Raw genomic sequence first — 17,279 nt, forward strand, 5'->3', positions numbered from 1 at the left:
AAAAATCTTCAATCAAGATTACTAGACAAGAAAAATGGCATGAGAAAATTAAGTGATGCTTAAAACTTCTGTTTGAGATTATATCTCATTAAGATTAGTTTTCTTACCCCATTGGCAGATAATTTTGCTTGTTTTAAACAATCACTTAATTTTGAGATGTTTTATCAGAAAACAAGACATAATTTCTTATGCTATTTCATGTGATTAGTAAATGTATCTTGATTTAAGATTTTTTAGAGATTTGGACTGAAATCAGGACAAAACTACTAAGTTAGAAAAGCATTTTTTGCAGTGTGTGTGTGTGTGTGTGTGTGAGAGTTTGTGAGTGTGTGCTTCTGCGAGTGTGTGCATCTGCAGTGTAGTGTAGAGAACAAGTTCTGACATTCAAACAAATCCTGTTAAATTTTCTGATTTGTATTGTTCATTTTTTTATAAATTATTTATCATTCTGGCAGCTCAGGTGGCACTTTATTTAAAAAAAAAAAGTCTATATTTGGCAGATGTAAAGCATACATGTGTATGTTTTTTGTGTTTTGTAAATTTCCATTATGGAGGGAAGAGAGACTCCGATGGTCTTCGCAGCTGTCCTCACTATCTGCTGTAGGGTCTTGCGGTGCAGTTCCCAAACCAGACAGTGATGCAGCTGGTCAGAATGCTCTCAATGGTCCCTCTATAGAAGGTGGGTTGAGCTGATGTTGAGAGTCCAGGAGAGGTTCTCCTCTAGATGAACACCGAGGAAATTTGTGTTCTTCACAAGATCTGATGATGTTCAGTGGAGAGTGGTCCCTCCATTCTCTTGTGAATCCAACAACAATCAGACACAGATTGTTGACCTTGCTATGCTATGCTATGTTACATTTCACTACACTCTACAATGCTCCACTGGGCTGTTCTGTTACTATTTACTATTCTATTTCAATGCACTAATTTTCCATCCACCAAATTCTGCAGGCACTCCTCGCATCTTCATATTTTAAAGTCTGTATCCGCAACTCCACTTGGTCGGCTGTAGTCATTTAGCTCGTGCTACCTGCAAAATCAATAATTTCATAGGAAAAGTAAACAAACCAGAAGTTCAGTTCCCATAGGTCTCACCACACCACTGCCTGGAAATGACTCTTTTGCGCGTGTGTGTGTGTGTGTGTGTGTGTGTGTGTGTGTGTGTGCTTGAGTGTTGGTGAGAGAGTGTAATCTGCTGTGGGCAAGCAGTTCAATGAATGTATGTGCTTGATCAAGTTCTGTTTTTCATGTGTCTGTAAGTGTGTTGTGGTGAAGTGGTCATATATGTGAATGTGCAATAGTGTGTGTGTGTGAAAGAGTGTTACTGAGTGTGTGAGTTTGTAGTGTAATGTGGTAAGAGGAAAGGGGTAGGTCCCTTACTGTCTCAGAGTGCCAATGCAGAAGGGGCGGGCGAAGAGGGGCCCACAGTTCCTGTCTGCGTGTGTGCGTGTTCCTGCTGGAGTTCCGGCGATGAGAATCATTGTCACGAGGAGAAGAGCATTGTAAATTTGGGCGTGGGGACATTTTAACCACTCAAAGGCACAGAATAAGAAACAATGATGTTCTGAACTCTGTGGTTTTATTAAGGACAGGTTTTTAAGTGTAATGGCTGCCAGTAAAGAAGCTGGTGAAAGAGAAGAGTGATTGGATAAGGGCATCTGATAAATGTAAAGACTAGGGGAGTTGTTTGTTATATCAACAGCCTCGGATATCTGCAAATCTTTGGGTCCTGTCAAAAACTCACTTATCGTCATGAGATACGGGTCACGTCCAAAACATTTTTTATCAAGTGCCTGTATTGCTACTTAGACACTGGGTCTAAAGCCATACAATACAGTCTCTCTGAGACGCTTTCTTCTTTCATAGACGTCTCCACTTTCAGTTCCCGCCCTCCATCAGAAATCGCGCGTCATCACAACCACATGACTGAAACACCAACTATTGTCTGTACAAGATCGGGCTAGATTAGTGTTGGTCATACCCACTTATTTGATTGGTCAGACTGATAAGATGATGCGCTGAATGTGTCCAAATGAAGTAAAATGTAGAATATTTCAATATGACACACTTAATTAATGAATAATTAATCGTTTTATTTTCAGCTTTTATAATTCATGCCATATTGAATGAATTAATGATGTTTTAATTTTGCATTTTAAATAATTCATGACATTTTTATTTTTTAATCATTTATCAATTTAACTTTGGCACTCGTAGCCCTCCATAGATGGCTGCTCATTAGAAATACTATAAAATGTCCATCTCTCTTTTTCAGAAGCGATGGCAGTGTGGATTCAAGCTCAGCAGCTGCAGGGCGACGCTCTGCACCAGATGCAGTCTCTGTACGGTCAGCACTTCCCCATCGAGGTGCGCCACTACCTCTCCCAGTGGATAGAGGGCCAGCTCTGGTACGAACTTTTTTTTTTTTTTTTGATGAGAATAATTTGATTTATTTCTTTGATTTTAATGTACAGGAATAAGCTTTTTTTTTGCTGTGTGTGTGTGGTAGGGATGCAGTGGACCTTGAGAACCCCCAGGAAGAGTTTAAGGCCAAGCGTTTGCTGGACAGTCTGATTCAGGAGCTGCAGAAAAAAGCTGACCATCAGGTGGGAGAGGACGGCTTCCTGCTCAAGATCAAACTGGGCCATTATGCTTCCCAGCTGAAGGTAAGACACACACACACACACACACACACACACTTCCTGGCTCCATTAGTGACTCACTGAATGTTTTATATTTTAAAGCATTAGGATGTGTAAGTGTGTATGTAAAATTTAGCAGTGAGGAACCATCATTGCAGCTTCACACACTCTAAGGGAGCTGTGACGCTTCATACACTCACTTATCTCTATGAACCTTAAATACAGACCTAGCCTAGTAACACACACATACAATGGCAGCTTTGATAGCATGGATAAGGAAGAAAAAACATGGCACACAAACCTCACTCATAGTCCATCTGTTACAGAAAAAAATGCTTGTTTGTTTGTGTTTGTTTGTGTGTGTGTGTGTGTGTGTGTGTGTGTCCATCTGCCAAATGCCAACTGATCACATTATCTAATGTTTTACAGAGCACATATGACCGCTGTCCTCTGGAGCTGGTCCGATGCATCAAACACATCCTCTACACTGAGCAGAGACTGGTTAGAGAGGCCACCAATGTAAGCACACACACACACACACACACACACACACACACACACACAGACAAACACACTCACACACTTGCTCACAGTAGCCTTACAGCAAACAGAATACATGGCTTAGTATTTGAATATATTGTGTATTCAAAAATATGTACATTCTGGTCTCTTAGTTTTAAACTTTTTAAAAGAATGCCTTTGTGCGTCAGGCTATTGTTCTGCTGAGTAGTAATTACCATTTCAGTCAGCACTTCAGTGATTTGAGGAGCCAATGTTTCCTCTCACACATTGCTGGTCTTTGATTGGCAGTCAAGCTCACCGGTGGGTGGTATGATGGACAGCATGTCTCAGAAGTACCAGCAAATCAACCAGGTGTTTGAGGAGCTGAGATTATTAACGCAGGACACAGAGAACGACCTCCGCAAGCTACAACACAACCAAGAGTATTTCATCATACAGTACCAGGAGAGCCTGCGGATACAGGGTAACTTATACACATCTACACACACATGCACACTCACAAAGCAAGGAGACCAGTCATGGTTTCTACTGGTCTTAATGTGCTCAGCATCCTCAGTCGTTTTCATCTGGATTAGTGTTTTTTTATCAGCATATCCTTTTTTTGTGTTATAATAGACTTTTGCTGAAAGTAAATTAGTTATTACTTAGATAAATTACATTTTTGAAGGGATGTGTAGATAATAAGCTTGTCAAGATATTTTAATTGTGATTTTTATATATATATATATATATATATGTGTGTGTGTGTGTGTGTGTGTGTGTGTTAAAATAGGCAGTTAGTTGCTTATCTATTCTCTTTCCCTAAATTCTTATCTATTCTTTAAAATAGTCTTAATCAGTACTTTAATTTGCACCCCAGCAGTCTCCTTTCACCCTTCAAAGTCTTACAAACCTTGTCTTCTGATCTTATACTTATAATCATACAAAATTAATTTACTTTGCTCAAGTCTAGGTACCACTGTAGGATGACAGGGAGCAATGTACAATAGTTACAATAGTTATGTACAATATATGTACAATAGTTACTCATCAGCCATTTAAAAAACATTTTTTAGGCTCACCATCCATGTTCACACCTATGATCACGTAGGTGGAAAACCACCTAACACAACTTCATCATTACTTCATCTAAGAACTTCTTAGTTATCATTTTTTGTTCTTCAGATCTGTTTAGCTTTTGCTTGGCCATCTCTAATGCTTCAATACATTTATACAAAATTATTTTTGTTTCCTATTGAATTTGACAAAAAAATGTCTTATTTCATCTGGATGCTTTTGTGCAAAGAAAGGATCGTTAGTTCAGTGTACTTCAGAACTGTCATGGTTTCATATTAAAACATAACTATCTTATTGTTCAGGAACGGGTATCAAAATCAAAGGTAGTCTTCTGGTATCAGTATCAACAGTTTTTAAGTATGTCTACTGAATGTGCAAATTCTGCACAGGAATTATAGGCTTTCTGAGACTGTTTTGCCATGCTGACCAGGCCATCCCGCTGCCTCCCAGATGTTCGGGATTTTATCCTTGCTTTTTACGACTGAAATGCCCCTCCCTCTGAGAACTTCCCTCTGCCAAACCAACATCAGCCAGTGGAGTCGTCGGCTGCCAGCACAAGCACTATCCCAATCCTGAAGCATTACTTGAATTACTTAATAATGACTTAATGTTAAATAATATTATTATTACTACTATGTTATTTGTTTTTCTGTAAAAAATAATAATGCAAATATTTTCACTGACATGAGTAGTGAGTATTTTATGAACAATCTGGTAAATGCTGCCATGCTTGAAATGTATTTGTAGGTGAGGGCAAAATTAAAATAAAAAAAAAGAAACCATAGTTCAGCATTTTTTTGCCCCTCCTAGATCTAACCTAGAAATGTATGACCAGGGAGATGAAATTCATGTAAGGAACTGGCTACTCCCAGCCATTTCATTTTTCTGCACAAGTCTGAGCTGTGGGCTAAGGCTAAAGCTGTTCATAATCCAGACCTCCTGAAAAAGACAAGGATATGCTCAGAATCCTGCCTGCTAAATGAGACAGGGATTTACTGTACACTACGTACTGAGAAGTTCGGAATGAAATGGCTGCCCTTATTGCACATGGTACACATATTATGTGAATCCCCAATTCAAATCATTGAAGGATTTTCTTTTAAATGTAACATAGTTCATGTTGTTGATTGTGTAGACATGTGATATCCAGTGTAACATCACCGCATATGGTTTCCTGTTCAGATTTCCGTTTGTCATGTCAAATTGTGTGCAAATCAAAGTGCTGTCATTTGTGTTATTTTGGGGTGTATGTGCGTATGTGTTTGGGTGAAGGGGTAGGGGGTAATTCTGTTGTGTTCCCGCAGCTCAGCTCAGCAGTTTGGCAAGCCTGCCCCCTGCAGACCGACAGCTGAGGGAACCCAGCCTGCTCAGCAAGAGAGCAACAGTGGAGGCTTGGCTGACCAGAGAGGCCAATACACTACAGAAGTACAGACTGGTACTACACATTTCATTACTTTGATTGCAATTTGTGTTTTACGTAACAATATCAACTTCACTCACATTGTAATCATATTCATTTAACATACTGTGAATACTCGTATGCATGTGATTTCTCAGTTTATTATTTTTAATACATTTGCCAAAACCTTTTTTGGCATTGTCATAATGGGGTGTTCTAAGGGAAAATTATTTGATCTATTTTGGAATAAGGCTGTAACACATCTAGATGCACTATATATAACCTCATGAAAGCAAAGTGATTGTCATTGTGAATCACGGCACTCACAGTATGGAACTCAGCACATGGTGCCCACAAAGAAATGTGTCCTCAGCATTTAACCCATCACCCTTAGTGAGCAGCCATGAAAGGCGACCAGTGTGTGGAGACGGTGCTTTGCTCAGTGGCACCTCAGTGTCACTTTGGCGGTTCAGAAATTGAGCAGACAGCCTTCTGTTTACAAGTCTGCTTCCTTACAGGCTAGGCCAACACATCCCGATCTGCCATACATGCCCACGGTCTTGTCCACAGAAAGCTGAGGTTATCTAATCAGCTGCTGCTGGAAAATAAATTCAAACATGCACCAATTTTTTTTTATCACAAGAGATATCTGTTTTTGTCTGCTGCCTGTGTGTATGTAAAGGATCTTGCTGAAAAGCACCAGAAGACCCTGGCATTGTTGAGGAAGCAGCAGACAGTCATTCTGGATGATGAGCTGATCCAGTGGAAGAGACGGCAACAGCTAGCTGGCAATGGAGGACCACCAGAGGGAGGCCTGGACATACTGCAGTCATGGTATAAACACATATACACTTCAAACTTAAAGTACTGCTCCATTAACAGTTCAATCAGTCACATTACCTATTCTCCTATAAACCATGTAGTAAATTTACATTTATGACATTTAACAGATGCCCCTTTCCAGGTTGAGTTACAATTAGTAGTTTCAGAGACCCAGTGGTAGTAAGTGGGGTTTTAACCTCTGACTTTTTGGTCTTGCTGGTGTTTTACCCACTAGGCTACTACCACCCTCATACATATATTATAATAATACACCCTTATCATACATATCCCCTTAAATAATCCAGACTGAATAATAATTTTTTTGCTTTTTTTCTGCGTTTAAATGCTAATGAGGAGAATAGAGGCAGGACGAGGAGTAAAGTGGCCTATAGAAGTTGAGGGGTAATTTGGGGAAATTGCCACCACCATTCACCAACCACAATGTTTAGCATCGACAGGAAATTTAGCATTTTTCCAGAAAATGCTAAAAAAAAAATGCTAAATATCTGAAATAAATCTCTCTCAAAATTTTCAAGATACTTTATTCATTGTCCATTTAACAGTCACCAGCCAGTCTTTGATGATGATTTATTGTTATTGTCATTATGAACCAATTTAGTTTGTACAGTGCAGTTACTTGTCACTACACAATATGCAATGTTTGTGTGTGTGTTTATGTGCAAAGGTGTGAGAAACTTTCTGAAACCATCTGGCAGAACAGGCAACAGATACGGCGAGCGGAGCACCTGAGGCAGCAGCTGCCCATCCCTGGTCCCATCGAAGAGCTACTCACTGAGCTCAACAGTACCATCACTGACATCATATCAGCACTTGTTACCAGGTGTGTGTTTGTGTGTGTGTGTGTGTGTGTGTAGCAACTTTTACCCCCGAGAAGAAGTGTAGCTCATATTAAGGCTGTGTGATATTAATAAAAGCATCTGACGTCTGATATTATGCTCTGTTTTTGATCTCACGGTGTCACTAAATACACATTTTATTAAATGGTTTGATTATTTTGTTCCTTTATACACTCTAACAGGTGTGATTGAAGTGCTTCTGTGTTATAAAATGTCATAACCACTTTCACGTCCTGCACCATGCACCAACTGGTAATGACTTTAACTGGTGACATGCGTGTTTTACTTTCTTTTCCTGATCATTTAATGTGACTAATTCTCAGAGCAGTTACAAATAAAACATACATGAACCCTATGCTTATATGACATATCAGGATATGAGATATTGTTTCTGAATGGACTGGTTTCAGACCTCTGCGTGAGGCATAATTTTACAGAAAGGGAATCTGAAGAAAGATTTGAAATGTTTCAGATCCTTGTAATTATCAGGAAGAGAAAGTACACTTTTGAGTCATGGAGGAACACTGAGCCTGGACTCACGTACTTGCTGGAATCACTTCCATACTGTGTGAAGACTGGGGACAGATGAAGAGATGAAGTCTGTGTTAAAATGCACCCTTGTACATGAGTACTGTGTGTGTGTCAGTGTCATCAGAGCAGAGGACTCTAGAGAAAATGTAGGAGAGTCTTTTTAAGTGCAGTCTTATGCTTCAAGCTTTATGGCTGTAGTACAAGCCACTACTGTCTACCCACATACACATCAAACAATGCAATTTTATTTTTACTATGCATGTGTATGTGTGTGTGTGTGTGTGTGTGTGTGTGTGATTGCAGTACTTTCATCATAGAGAAACAGCCTCCACAAGTGCTGAAGACTCAGACTAAGTTTGCAGCAACGGTCCGCCTCTTAGTGGGCGGGAAGCTCAATGTCCACATGAACCCCCCTCAGGTTAAAGCCACCATCATCAGTGAGCAGCAGGCCAAAGCTCTGCTCAAGAACGAGAACACCAGGAAGTGAGTACACTTGCAGACCGACACAAACAAACTCAACAGTTTTATTTGACCTTAAAAATAAATGAACTCCTATTGTGCATTACATTTACAGCATTTATCAGACACCCTTATCCAGAGCAACTTAAAATACGTAATTACAGGGACAGTCCCTCTGGAGCAACTCAGGGTTTAGTGACTTATTCAGGGACAGAGTGGTAGTAAATGGGGTTTGAACCTGTGTCTAACCCAATAAGCTATTATCATTAAATTGAACCCTGAAGATTTTTTATTTATATATGACATTTATCAGCCGGATTCATCAATCACAAGGTCTTGTTTGACGCAACGGTTCCAAGACGCACGCATGAAAACCAACCCTGGTCGGTGCCTTTATCCTCTTGACTTGACTAGAACACAACTATTATATTATATTAATGGAAACACTTACACCAAACCGTATTCCGGCAGACATACCAACAGACTCTTAATTATAGAAACACACGAGGGAACAAAAAAATTGACAATAATACAGTGTCCAGAGGCTAATGTGTCTTCTCATTCAGTGACAGCAGTGGGGAGATCCTCAATAATAACTGTGTGATGGAGTACCACCAGACCACAGGCACTCTCAGCGCACACTTCAGAAACATGGTGAGTTTGGAGTCATTTGGGTGGTAGATGCACAGGTACTGTGAACACACAGTAATACACATAGTAATGAAATAGTAACCAACTGCAAGAATCCATCTCAAATTTGACATGATGCATAATTTAAAAAAAGATGATAACAGCTATGCATGTCAAGTGGTGTTTACATGTTTGACCACTACAAAAAAAAAAAAAAAACCCTCCTCTTGCCTTCCTGTAGTCCTTGAAGCGGATCAAACGTTCAGACCGTAGAGGGGCGGAGTCAGTGACAGAGGAGAAGTTCACAATCCTGTTTGAGTCACAGTTCAGCGTGGGTGGCAACGAGCTCGTCTTTCAGGTCAAGGTGAGAACGGGCTTTAGGAGGAGTCCTTGATGTTTACTCAAATTACAACTGATTAAAATATTGTATCATGCGAGGACCCAGTTGGAGACTCATTCCATTACTGCTGTCTTTTTTTATTATTTATTTATCACCTGTAGACACTTTCTCTTCCTGTGGTGGTCATTGTCCATGGAAGCCAAGACAACAATGCCACAGCAACAGTTTTGTGGGATAATGCTTTTGCCGAGCCGGTGAGTGGTTAAGGTAGACAGTACATCACCCTAGGACTCTGTCCTCTGAGGACAATTCTTCTCAAATCTAATCAGTGCGTGTGATGTGTGTGTACAAATATTTAAGAAATCCACACCCACATTTTATGTTTTTAGATAAATAAATAAATGAATGAATAAATAGTATATATATATTTGGGTTTTTGATTATTTAAAAAAAAAAAATCACAAAAAGATCACGACTTTAAAATGTACCCATATTTACAAAATAATTGGTACATATTATTTATTCTCATTAATCTCACCTTGTGTTTATATATTTCGTTGTTAGTATTAATTATGTGTGATTTTTTGTGTATGATGCCCTTAACTAATGACTAGCATTCATCTCGGTTTCGTTAGAGTGGGTTTGCTTTGGTGAATCTGTACTCTCTCTTCCAGGGAAGGGTGCCCTTCATAGTACCTGACAAAGTCCTGTGGCCCCAGCTCTGTGATGCCCTAAACATGAAGTACAAGGCAGAGGTGCAGAGCAATCGTGGCCTCTCTGAGGAAAACCTGGTCTTCCTCGCCCAGAAAGCCTTCAGCAGCTCCAGTTGTAACCCTGAGGACTATCGCAACCTGACCATGACATGGTCCCAGTTCAACAGAGTAAGAATTCAGCCACTGTCACGCTCCTGTCTGCCTAGAACCCTGATTCTATCTCATGATGTCGCCTGTGTTCACATGTATAAAGTTCCCCTGATTTGTGATTTTTATCTGTCCTCAGTATCAACTTGTGAGTTTATGTATGTGTTATATATGCTGCATAATTTTCATTTAATTGAGAAAACCTGCTTGATTTAGCTCATAACTGCCACCAACACCTGGCCTGAAGAATTACATTATTATATTTTGTGATTATTAAGCATAGTCATTGTTTTTTTGCTAATATGATTTTAATATAACGTATGAATCCAGCATTGGCTCACACGAATTGCCACTATGTGCTAAACGTTGGGCTTGTTCACTAGTGTAAAGAAAGAAGGATGACGGGCGCAGGTTTACATCATCCAGAATTACAAAGTTGCATGTGTGAGAGCTGTCAATCATCAGGGTCCTCCCATTTTAAACTCTTTATTAAAAACATCATTAAAGATAATCAACAAAATGAATGGTAGTTAGTTTCGCTTCTTCAATATACAGTTAACTACTAAGTGATCATCCAATGAGAGCTAAAACTGCGTCTTGCTTCAGGGCACCGTGACCCCTGCAAAATTCAGCCAATTAAAGCCAAGAGCTCTACACAGCAGACAAATCTTCTCTCTGATTAACTGGTCATGCCTGAATTTTGTAAGAGGGAATAAACTCGTCCCATCGGATCATGCCAGTGAAGTGTTTGTCTGTGCTGTGACTTGGTCCTGAAATGTAATGGGATGCTGCCTGTAATTCATCAAAATGTCCTAATGTCAAGTCCCGCAGTGACATGGCTGTTTAAATTATGCTGCTTTTAGGAAAGTCTGCCTGGGAGAAATTTCACATTCTGGCAGTGGTTTGATGGCGTGATGGAGCTCACCAAAAAACACCTGAAACCACACTGGAATGATGGGTAAGTATGGCACACTTCCAGCCACACTCTCTCATTACTTCCTCCACCCTGGCCGAGTTGGGATCAAATTGTGAGCCACGTGTGAGCCAGTCCGTCAACTCACCTTGATGGCATGATGGAAGATTATTTTCCAATTTACTGTTCATGCGCCTGTTTGCTGATGATAATTTGTGGTGGGTAGTAGTAGGAGGGTATGAACCAGAATACCCAGGTTCAAATCCCACTTACTACCATGGTGTCCCTGAGCAAGACACTTAACCCTAAGTTGCTCCAGGGGGGGACTGTCCCTGTAACTAAGTCGCTCTGGATAAGGGCGTCTGATAAATGCTGTAAATGTAAATGTAATTTAGGGCTTGGTCTGGGTCAAGGTCTGGAGTCTAGGTAAAATGTATGAATATAACGTGCTGGTTAAGTATGTGCTTTGTGCTTTTTTCCTTTAATTGAAACTGACATTGCTAGTCATGGTTATGGTGTTTGTTTTGTATTGTTCAATAAAGTGGATGAATATGGGAACAATTGAGAGAAACAAACTGAACAAAGACAGAGTCAGGAAGAGCGAGAAAGCAAGAGAAATTTCAGAAACACTTGGTTGCCTTGTGCTTGCAGCTCTCTGGCAACTTTAGTAGAAACACCTGCCTGGCTCCTTCACTCATGGAACACTTTATTATACATTTACATTTAGATTTACAGCATTTATCAGACGCCCTTATCCAGAGCGACTTACAATCAGTAGTTACAGGGACAGTCCCCCTGGAGCAACTTAGGGTTAAGTGTCTTGCTCAGGGACACAATGGCAGTAAGTGGGATTCGAACCCGGGTCTTCTGGTTCATAGGCGAGTGTGTTACCCACTAGGCTACTACCACCCTATTGCTTCATTGACAAGTCGCTAACACCACCTCTATTTGGGCAATTTTGGAACAAGTGTCAGTTGAGGTGAGAGTTGATTGAAGGGACACCTTGTTACAATATAAGCAAACATATAAGCTAATTTCTCATAGGGAAAACCATTAGATCCTGTGGATGTGAGATTTTGAATGAGACGAGGCAATGGGTAAAGCAATTACCCATCACGCTGCTACATGTATATGTGCTGTCTGTGTCTTTTTACATTCATCCTTTGAATCAATTACTTGAAATTTACTGCCAGGACATATGTTTATTTTTGTTGACCAGATCATGTCTTCTCTGTGTCTTTTAGCGCCATCTTGGGCTTTGTCAATAAGCAACAAGCCCAGGACATGTTGATGTCGAAACCCAATGGGACATTCCTTCTTCGCTTCAGCGACTCTGAGATTGGAGGAATCACCATCGCCTGGGTTGCAGAGAACCCTAACAAAGCAGGTACCAAATGTTCTATTTATCACTGGAAATTAATATGAAAGGAAACCATTTTAGTAAAATGGACATTGAAATCTTTAATACAAATATATTTACATTTATGGCATCTGATAAATGCCACAAATGTAAAAATAAATTATATTCCAGACCGGCCAGCCCTATGAACGTTCATGTGCCTTTTTTTAAAACATTAGTCTCTCAAAAATAATGTCTGATCAATAATTAATACAGATCAATATTGTAGAATTAGCAGCATCTGTCGAGTCAGGCATCCATCGGTTCAAGGTACATTTACTTTGATTAAGGTATGCACTTATTAATGTAACTGCATCTTTAATAAGAAATCTGTTCCGGTTTGTAACGGTTAACTGTAGTACCCATAATTGAACGTTTTTCATCCCAGGGGAACGTATGGTGTGGAACCTCATGCCCTACACAACCAAAGACTTCTCCATTCGCTCCCTGGCTGACCGCATCAGCGACCTGAACCACTTGCTGTTTCTCTATCCAGACCGACCGAAGGACGAGGTGTTCTCGAAATACTACGCCCCACCTCTCTGTAAGCTGTGGTTTCTTTACAAATACAGTGTGTAGTGAATAATGGACACGTTTCCTGCTTCCAGAAACCTTTTCTTTTTGTCTCACATGCTCATGCCATCATCTCATTTGCAGCAAAAGCAGTGGACGGCTACGTCAAACCACAAATAAAGCAAGTAGTACCCGAGTGAGTACCCACGCTGTGACACGCTGACCCTGCATGATGGTCATTCATTAAAGCCTCCTTGACACACAAACCGAATCATTAATATATATAGGGTGTTAGTATGGGAGTGCTAACATCCACTTGTGCTTTCATTACCATGTCATCCGTTTCTGCGCAGCTCCCCTGGAAAGTAATCATTACTAAGGAGACCCCATGCGTTTCAGTCTTATTTCCCCCGTTATTCTTCAGTATACAGTTCGAGTCATTAGCATAGCCAGCAAGCGACAAACCAGCATTATTATAATTGTCGTTAGTCTGGGCATATCAGTGGGGTCACCCAGCTTGAAGATAACTGTCCCCAAGAACATTGGTATTCAAGCCTCAGGAGCATAGGATACATTGGTTAACGTTATTGGTTTAATTAGCATGGCACATTTGGTAGCAAGGGTGCTCCACTGTGCACTCGTCGGCAACAATGGATATTTCAGGTTTCCAAGGAGACTTGTTGCTCTTCACAGTGGGAACGAACCCTCCCTGGTCCGAATTCTGAGTGGTGCTAATCAAACACGTTATTTAAGAGGGTGGGTGGGGGGAGGGGTGGCAGAAAACCTGGTGTTGCCATGGTGATGATAAAACCAATATGTTTGTGTGTGTTGTGTGTGTGTGTGTCTGCGTCTTCAGGTTCACAACAGCAAACCCTGACCCTGCGGCAAACCCGACCTACATGGATCCTGTTAGTCCAGCTGTCAGTCACCCACACAACTACGGCCTCTACCCTCCCATGTGAGCAGTCGTTAATTTGCGCGTTTTGTGTTTTGTACAAATACTTTCACTGCCGGTCGGTTTAATAATAATTAAAAGCGATTATCTTTCCTCAGATAATCACACTTTCGCATTTTACTTGAATATTCCCCAAAGCATTGTTAAATGTTTTCTCCCCTTCATGTTTTAATTGTATTCACAATGTCATTGTGTCATTGTGCACGATTTTAAATAGATGGTCCTGCTTATTATTATTCTCTCCAAATATTCCCTATATATCCTCCATATTTTGCAGATCTGTTGTTGACGGATTATGTTGTTGAATTTTAATTAATTTAGTTGATTGCTGTACTGAAAACCTGTAGTTTCTTTGGCCGTTCATTTCCCGCATAACTCTGGTGATGTCTTTCGATCAGGAGCGAATCCATGGGGGACACTGATGTGGACTTTGATTTGGATGACACCATGGATGTGGCCAGGCATGTGGAGGAGTTACTACGGCGACCAATGGAAAGTCAGTGGAGTGGCCAGCAGTCCTGACTCTTGACATTTGACCCTTTGACCTCACCTTAGCCCCAGCTCCTCTATGCATCATCTCAGATGGTTTCATTCACTCGTACTACAGTTCCTCTCTCACTGCAGTAGTTCACGAAATGTATTTTTTTCCTTTTTTTTTCTCCTTTCAGTTCATGTCCCCATAAGTAACTGTAAAACAGACTAATAATAATAAGAACAATTTTCTGACTACAATTACACAGTATTGGGACATCTTGCATAAAACATGCATGCTTTTATGTTTTTATTTCTATTTGAGTTGTAGCTGAATCGTCAGTGTTGTTCTCTCAGTCGCTTAGCTGTATTTATGTCCAGATACTCATCATAATTAATACAAAATATGCACTGCACTTGAGAATCAGCATAATACCTTTGGCTTCAGAAATGGCTGCATGTGTGTATACACTAACTTGTATTAATGACCAGGTCCTGTACTTGCACATCAAGAGTAATTAGAACTGTTTTCTCCAAAAAAATTAATGGGATGGTGTGAAATGGGATGATGGTGACCTGCGAATACAGGCCAAACAAGCAGCAACACACACACACACACACACACACACACACACAAACTGGTTTTTCTATATTTGTGGGACTGAGACACCATAAAACTACATCTTTTTCTGGAAAGATTTGCATCCACACCATGTTTTCAGAAATGCATGGAAACTTAATGAAAAGGCAGGTGGAGGTGAAAGGCAGTCCAGGAGGTGCCATTACAGCTTATTGCACAAGTCTGAATTTGCAGCACAAGCATATATGTGAATTTTAAAAAAACATTCTAGTGTACAGTCTAAATTGTATTTTTCTTACACATAAGCCTCCGGCCAGAAAGTAGTGCAATTAAAAGCGACAATTTCACTGAACACATGAAACTCGTTGGAATTGTTACAAGTATTTGTTAAAAAGTATTTTTGTATCATGTAAATAGAAAAATCATTGAATGAACTGGACTGCAGGTGAACTGAATCTAACCTGAAATTAAAATAAAGATGGAGTCTCATTTCCTGACAGATATAGTTACACATCCCAAACACACATACACACAGTCATTAATGAGTCTGTCTTATCCTTTATGTATGTGTGTGTGTGTGTGTGTGTGTGTGTGTGTGTGTGTGGGAGATCTGTATGCTGGCCAGACTGCTAGTTCTGTTTCTGCTCTCCTGTTTTCTCTCTGATGCTCTTGCCGTTTAGTCCGGGCTGCTATGACGAACATTATCAAGTTTGAAAGAGTTTTGAATTCCATTGTTTTAGTTTTGGAAGAACCTGAAAATCACGTCATCACGCCCTCGTGTGTTTTTTTTTTTTTTCTATCCCACTGTCTAATGCAAGAGTGCATCAATCCAGCAATGGGAAAGGGACTATCTTCATGTTTCTGCTCACTCTCTCTTCCTCTGCAACAACTTCTTGATTATGCACTACTTCTACAGTCTGACCCTCTTCTGGGTCTGGATATTTTGATGGCTCCATCACACACGCATTCATACATACATGCACACATTTCCACTCAGGACAAAGTCATTACATGGATGGATAATAAAATGAAAGTGAAAAAGAGAGCAAAAGGCTAAATTAAAATAAAAGGCAAGTTGTGTTTTGAGGATTTCTTTAACGACACCGCTCTCTTCCTCTGTCAGTGTTTCAGTTGCACTCTTGTGGTTACTGCTTTTCTTGTTTTTGAAGGAGAAAAGGATCAGTGGAAACTTGTCTGAACTGTTGTTTTTTTGTTTCTCAGCTTTTCTGACTTTTTTCTGCTTAGTGTTTCTCTGTATTTCCTTGAAGGTGATGTATGTATGTGTGTCTGTGTTTTTATCTTTGTGTGTGTGTGTGTGTGTGTGTGTGTGTGTGTGTGTGTGTGTGAGAGCGTGCAGGGGTTCCATTTTTTGTGTTTGTCCAATGTGTCGTCTGTGTGTGCGTGTGTGTGAGTGGGTTCTTGTTATAGTGCTTGGATATGTCCAAGGAAAAACAGCAATTGGAAATAAAGTTTTATAATTAATTGACATGTCTGCCTTTACTACCCTGAGTCTCAAGAAATGTGGTCTGTTGCCCAGCTGACAAAAACACACACACACACACACACAAACACATACACACACATGTGAAGTTTCAGACATAGCTATACACAGCGAATGTTCCAGCTATTCTAAGTTCCTGCTTCAATCAAGGGTTGAACTGCAACCTTTTACACGCTAAACACATGCTTAGCTAGTCAGCCTTTGACAGTGTAACAGTTATTTGGGGGGTTATAGCATTATAAATGGCCAGAATGCAAGTGGAGGCTACTCCGCTAAGCAGAAGGTTCAATGACTTTGTCTTAGCCTGTCCATCTTGACCTCCTCTTCGCCCATGTCCACAATGCCTCTAAAATGGTCAATCAGTGGGATAACACACATAAAAAAAAGAACTATTACTATATTACAGTTTAAGGTAGCGGCTCAATCATTGCTTGTCTTGACCTTTGACCCCTCCATTTCAGTTCATTCCCTACTCTCCTAAAACCCCTTATACACAGGGTTCGTCAACCACACATGTAGACGTATTATTAGTACTCCACACATACGTATACGTATTATTATTAGGGTTCTGATTCGCGAACTATTGTGTGAAACATTAGTACTCAATTACACGGGGAAGTACCGCACGTCATCTTTTTCATGAAACATATTTTGAGGAAAGGACATCTACTTACAGCACAGACCTTTATGTGCTTCTGGCCTGAATCGGCGAGGCAGGACAGGAAGGGACAGCTCTGCAGTGTCTTCAGCCCATTTAGCCTGGATAGATCTTGAGGTCGGAATGTGGCTGTTGCTTGGATACAACCATCTCCATCATGGTTGCTTGGCT

General features: G+C 40.3%; 1 protein-coding gene across 5 annotated transcripts in view; it reads left to right on the forward strand.

Annotated features, from left to right (window-relative positions):
• Nucleotides 1-16,435, forward strand: part of stat5a (signal transducer and activator of transcription 5a) — a 55,046-nt gene extending 38,611 nt beyond the window's left edge. For 3 of the 5 annotated variants that reach the window (XM_028986887.1, XM_028986892.1, XM_028986889.1), the window contains 18 exons: nucleotides 2,276-2,408; nucleotides 2,510-2,666; nucleotides 3,072-3,161; nucleotides 3,453-3,627; nucleotides 5,525-5,655; nucleotides 6,302-6,453; nucleotides 7,127-7,282; nucleotides 8,133-8,312; nucleotides 8,855-8,942; nucleotides 9,160-9,282; nucleotides 9,420-9,512; nucleotides 9,933-10,139; nucleotides 10,982-11,076; nucleotides 12,276-12,418; nucleotides 12,819-12,974; nucleotides 13,088-13,139; nucleotides 13,800-13,901; nucleotides 14,297-14,420. In XM_028986887.1, coding sequence (XP_028842720.1) covers nucleotides 2,281-2,408; nucleotides 2,510-2,666; nucleotides 3,072-3,161; nucleotides 3,453-3,627; nucleotides 5,525-5,655; nucleotides 6,302-6,453; nucleotides 7,127-7,282; nucleotides 8,133-8,312; nucleotides 8,855-8,942; nucleotides 9,160-9,282; nucleotides 9,420-9,512; nucleotides 9,933-10,139; nucleotides 10,982-11,076; nucleotides 12,276-12,418; nucleotides 12,819-12,974; nucleotides 13,088-13,139; nucleotides 13,800-13,901; nucleotides 14,297-14,420 — 2,352 coding nt within the window. In that variant the 5' untranslated portion in view covers nucleotides 2,276-2,280. Of the gene's footprint in view, nucleotides 1-2,275; nucleotides 2,409-2,509; nucleotides 2,667-3,071; nucleotides 3,162-3,452; nucleotides 3,628-5,524; nucleotides 5,656-6,301; nucleotides 6,454-7,126; nucleotides 7,283-8,132; nucleotides 8,313-8,854; nucleotides 8,943-9,159; nucleotides 9,283-9,419; nucleotides 9,513-9,932; nucleotides 10,140-10,981; nucleotides 11,077-12,275; nucleotides 12,419-12,818; nucleotides 12,975-13,087; nucleotides 13,140-13,799; nucleotides 13,902-14,296 lie in introns of those variants that run through there. The other 2 variants (XM_028986891.1, XM_028986888.1) reach the window with 2 other exon arrangements.
• The last annotated feature ends 844 nt before the right edge of the window (nucleotides 16,436-17,279 follow it).

This window comes from Denticeps clupeoides, chromosome 7 (genome assembly GCF_900700375.1).
Source record: "Denticeps clupeoides chromosome 7, fDenClu1.1, whole genome shotgun sequence".
In the NCBI taxonomy this organism is placed as follows: domain Eukaryota; kingdom Metazoa; phylum Chordata; class Actinopteri; order Clupeiformes; family Denticipitidae; genus Denticeps; species Denticeps clupeoides.